General features: G+C 46.8%; 1 protein-coding gene across 1 annotated transcript, besides 4 other annotated features; it reads left to right on the top strand.

Moving 5' to 3' along the window:
• Positions 1 to 5,046: a sequence feature (heterozygous, non-Esmeraldo-like haplotype).
• Positions 116 to 181: a sequence feature (A-rich).
• Positions 205 to 228: a microsatellite.
• Positions 1,267 to 1,700: a mobile genetic element.
• Positions 1,890 to 5,046, top strand: Tc00.1047053511637.9 (zinc carboxypeptidase, putative; the record flags this gene model as incomplete). Its single annotated transcript, XM_798888.1, has 1 exon — positions 1,890 to 5,046. A coding segment is annotated over one exon (3,157 nt), but the record flags the coding sequence as incomplete, so codon positions are not given.

Genomic DNA, 5,046 nt, shown 5'->3' with positions numbered 1-5,046 from the left:
GGTGTGAGTTGGTTGAATGACGCATGGGCATTCCTCTTTTTTCTTTTTTTGGGGCGCTACGCCTTCAGTCATTTAATCCTGCTGCTGCCGCTATGCTAGCAAGCCCGCCCTTGTGTTTTTTTTTGTTTTTTTCTTGTTTGTTTATTTTCATCTTTACTTTTTTTAATTATTATTTGTTTCTGCGGGCGTCCATGGGAAAGAATCTTTTTTTTTTTTTTTTTTTTTTTTGAGCAGCGTTTACAGGATGCGTTTTGCCGGGTTTCTCTTTCTCGATTGATTTTGGTGTTGGTGGTGTCACCCCTTTCTAAATTCTCCTTAGGCTATATATTTTATTCTTTTTCCGTCAGTCTTTTTTTTTTTTCTTTTTTTACATGCCAGTGACTATTCTTTTATTTTTATGGCTTGCATGACGCCCCATCACCAACAATGTCCCCAACAATAAAAAGGCACAACAAAAAGGGGCGACAAAGGTACGGATATGTTTTTATGTACACTGGTTGACTCACCATGCTGTCTTCCTTGATGCTTTTTTTTTTTTGCTCAGTTTTGTGTGCGGTGTTGGGAATCTGGCGGAGAATTTAGCCTTTGGTGCTATTGGGGACAGGGGCTTGGGGGCTCATGCGAACTGCTATGGCCCCGAGATCGTCTCCAGGCGGTTATGGACGGATGCCTGTGGGAAATTTGGCTGTAATTTTACAATTAGCTTTGGGAACAACTTCTACTGCAGTAACGCGGCTTTTTGCATTCGGCATTCCTTTGAATATGCGATAAAGGACGTGTCTGTTACATCGTTTCCATTTGCGGAGAATCATGACATGATGAAGGCACAGATTGAGTACTCAAAGCGATATCCCCACTGGTATTGGCCGAGCTGTTACTACACGGCGTAGCTTCCGATTGACGACACGGGTCACACCGTGCAGTTGTTTGCTGTGGATACGCCTGACTCCTCGTTGTGGAACGGTAACAAACTAAGTTGGCCGAGACAGGAACTGCAATGGAGCAGTTTTTGATGGAAAATTGGTTTTGGACATTATCCCACCCGTGAAGGTGCAAGACAAAAAAGTGTGGGCATGGTAGGAGAGATTCAGCAACTAATGAAAGAGTTTAATGTGCGGGCATATTCCAGCGGGCATGAGCACATTGTGGAGTTAAATAATGTGGAGGTTTTAACTGACAGATCTGCCGGATGAATGCGAAGCCGCCAGTCAAGTCCAGCATCTATTGCTTGAAACACGTATCGAAATAAGTTTACGTAACATTTTTAGGAGCTTGTGAAGAGAATGATCGCCGGAGAGCTAGCCAACTTAATGAATATACATCCTGGTAAAAGGAATACACCTCTTTGTGACGCTTTCCTATCTTATGAATTTTGGGAAGAACACAAATTTAGGGGGAGCAGCAGGGAGCCGATAGCGGCCGGATGATTTTTTATTTTGAACTTACCACCAACCCCCTTTTGGTTCTTTCCCTTTCAGCGGGGCCTTGTGGCTGCAGGACCCCAAAGTCTGCTAATTTGTAAGTAATAAATATTGCAGATCCTAACTGTTGATAAAAGGCCACTTGAACCGTCAGCAGATATACGTACATATATAAATATGGGAGAAACCATTGAGGCATTTAACTGCCTCTGCGTTACCCCATCTTGTTTGGTTTTTATAGATATTTTCAAGATACGGCCAACGGCCCAGAAAAATATTCTTTCTTCTTTGACGCGAGTGGTCCAAAGTGTCACGTTTGCTTTAGCCTCGACGCCGAGTGCTCGCGTTTTGGTCATTTACGTAACCTTTATTATTATTATTATTGTTTATTTCTTGGTTTATTGTTCCTGGACGTTTTTGTTTTTTTCTTCCACACCTTGACTTTGAGTTTGCCGGACAGGATGACAGATGATTGAGGCCAATTCCACAATAAAAAAAATTCAGTGCGTTGGTATTTTTCCCATCTTATTATTCTCTGTATTGTTTTTCCGTCCTTCTTTTTTATACCGGTATTATTATTGTCATTTTGTTCTTTTTTTGTCGGTGCCGGAGGGCGCTTCTTCTTTTTTTTTCTTTTGGAAGGAGAGGCGATTTCTATTGTTTGGGGCAGAGGGCGGTCGCGGGGAGGAGGGAAAAACCACCGCTTTTGCCCCGTCGATGTCGCGTGCGGTGAAACGCGAGCCGCAAAAAAAGTTGGCAAGCGGCACCAGTGGCCCACGTTCTTTGGAGACCACCAGAGCCACGCAAGTGGACCGTACGCGGTCACTGCCATCTCAGCCGAAGAAGGAGAAAGTGGCATTCAAAAAATCCCTAAGGGGGTCTAGCAATGTTTCTCGTGGCGCGAAACACACACATTCTTTTTACGGACCATTTCCACCGTTGCTTCGCATGCCCCCAGTGAGGGAAATGTATTTGGCTGTGCTTGCTGAGGCCACAAGGAAAATCGCGGGGGATTTTTCTCCTAGAAACGGCCGTAATATTTCAGGGGATGAAAATGTAGTTGCCGCAATGTTTTTGCGGCAACTACAGGCTGCCTGTGCGGCGTACACGGGAGGGGCGTCGAGCGATATTGGCGCTGCCAATCCATCTGGTGATGGTTCTCATAATGGCTCGGATGCAGCGTACACCCATGCGGGACTCATCTTTTACCGTCACCTTTACGATTTGCACCGATGGTTATTTCTTTGTGGCGCCCATGAAAATGGTCGTTTCATAGTTGTCAAGCACGCATGGCATGCGCTGTTTTCAAAGAAGCTGCGATCATGGCGGATATTTATGAGTATTTTGGGCTCTGATATGATAGTTACAGATGAGAATGCAGCGTCAGGTTTTTTGACAATGTTGTACAACCTCCTGCGGAATACGAGTCGCACTCGCCGCAAACGGGTTGTAAAAATGTGTTGCCAACTTCGATTTTCACAGCTGTGCATCTCTATTCTTGAGGGGTACGAGGACGCATTTGCAGAGGCGGTGAGAATGTGCGATTGTGGCAACGGTATAAGGACTAGTAGTGGTACGACGTTGCAACGCGAAAGGGGGTTGCAGGATCCGAACACACAATTTTTAGGGTGTAACGGCTTAAATTCCCCGCCGTTCCCCATAATGCGCGTTGTGGAGGCGGCGGCAATGTTATTAGGGCTCTGCGGTTCTGAAGACGCCAAAGTGCTTCGAGTCGTGCGCCGTAAGAATGCCTTATCATTGTTGCTTCGGATTACCGAATTGCTTTTTGCTACGGTGGCGCATCAGTTGTCCCACATAAAAGCAAATATCAGAACTGACGCTAGGGAGAATGGCGAGGTTAGCACGGAGACAGCGTGTTCTAGGAACGAAGCTCAGTTACACCATAACTCCATTTATGGGCATGTTTTAGGCACCTGCGATGCTCTTCTGCATTTGATTGTAGCGCTTCATCAACTTGCCGCTCTTCCAGTGATCGCGGATCTCATAGGGGCGCGTGGTGTAAGTCTTTGCGTTCAGGCTGGTTGGACGCTGCACAGTTTCCTTTCTAAAACGATGCATTTGTCGCGAGCACCCTATTCCTTGCTACAAAACCAAATTGAGACACTTGCGGTGTGGTTAATTGAACTTTTCTCTCGACTCTGCTGTGGTAAAAGAGCCAGTAAACAGTCACTGGAAGCGGCACGGGAGCGAGGGGCTGTTGGTATGCTAATTGAGTTCAGCACGCACCCGGCAGGCCGCGCAGAAATTGGGCTTTTTTCTCTCAATGCCCTTAATGTGCTAACAACCAGGGATAGTGGCTGTCGAGAGCAGCTGTACGGTGACTCAGGAGGTCTTTATACCTTTATTCGGCGTATCGTCGTTGCAGCCGAGTTGGCAGGTCGTTCGCCGGCACACTGGCACAAGTTGTATTTATCATTGTATGCGTTGATTGGCGTTGTCACAATTCCAGGTGAGTGGGCCGCAACTCGGCCCAATGAGAATGCATTTCCTGCCGTCCGTGTTGTGCCCACACAATCATTTTTCTCTGCATCCATGCCGAATTTGCCGCCCAACTTGTCTTCGTTCCGAGAGGGAGGAACGACCATGCCACTTTCAATGCTTCCGGTTGACTTTCAGCCGGATGCCTTCTCACCGGAGTTACATAAAGAGGGGGATTGGGGGTTCAACGAGGATATGTTTGTCTTTTCGGCACCCGAAGAATTGCCTTGGGCATTCTCCGAGGATGGATTACCACCATCTTTCGAGACTGTTGGCCCCGTATTTCCAGGTATTGACGTGGAACCGATGGAATCGAGACGCTACTCTCTCTTGCATACTCCGGAGGCCCTTCAACCACCCTCATCCGAGACGCGTGTTCGGGTGCTAAAACACCTTATCGAACGTTTATGCACATCTTTGCAGCGTATGGATTGTATCATCTATGAAAGACCTCCACTGGTTTTAAAACCGTCGTCTCAGGCGGTTACAGATGAGATGATGATGGCGATACCGTCGACGACGAAAGGGATGTATTCATCAACTGGAGGAAGAGGGGGAGTAGAAGGCAGTCCTACCACCGTTGAGGTTCCATCTTTGCCAGGATTATTGAAGTTTCGGTCGGATTTTGAATGTGGTAACTTGCAGCGTGCCGTTGCAATTGATAGCAAGGAATATGATCTTGTGCTAAGCCCTGATACGAACACGAACTGCCATGTACAGTGGTTCTGTTTTTCTGTGGAAGATTACACGCCCGGCATGACATACCGCTTTAATATCCTCAATATGGAGAAACCCAGCTCGACCTTCAATGAGGGTCAACAGCCCCTCATGTTGTTGGTTGAGAATGAATCGTCGGGAACGAAGGCGTCGGGCCTTCCGCGGTGGACGCGCTGCGGACAGGACATCTTTTATTATAGAAACCTGTACCAACGCCCAGAACGTTGCACCACGACCGCCAGTGAAATGGTGGAAACAAATGGGATAGGAACGACTAAAAATCATGACTGCAGCGAGCGCACATCAAACAGCGGGCAACGGGGGTTAAAAAAGAGCAAAAAAGTTTACAAATCAAAGCCTTCTGGGAGTGAAAAAAGCAAGGGAGTTGCCTTTTGTTACACATTGAGCT

The sequence above is a fragment of the Trypanosoma cruzi genome, genomic scaffold, assembly GCF_000209065.1.
Source record: "Trypanosoma cruzi strain CL Brener 1047053517149 genomic scaffold, whole genome shotgun sequence".
Taxonomy (NCBI): Eukaryota; Euglenozoa; class Kinetoplastea; order Trypanosomatida; family Trypanosomatidae; genus Trypanosoma; species Trypanosoma cruzi.
Note: the sequence above shows the minus strand (reverse complement) of the source record. Positions and strands in the feature narration are given on the sequence as shown.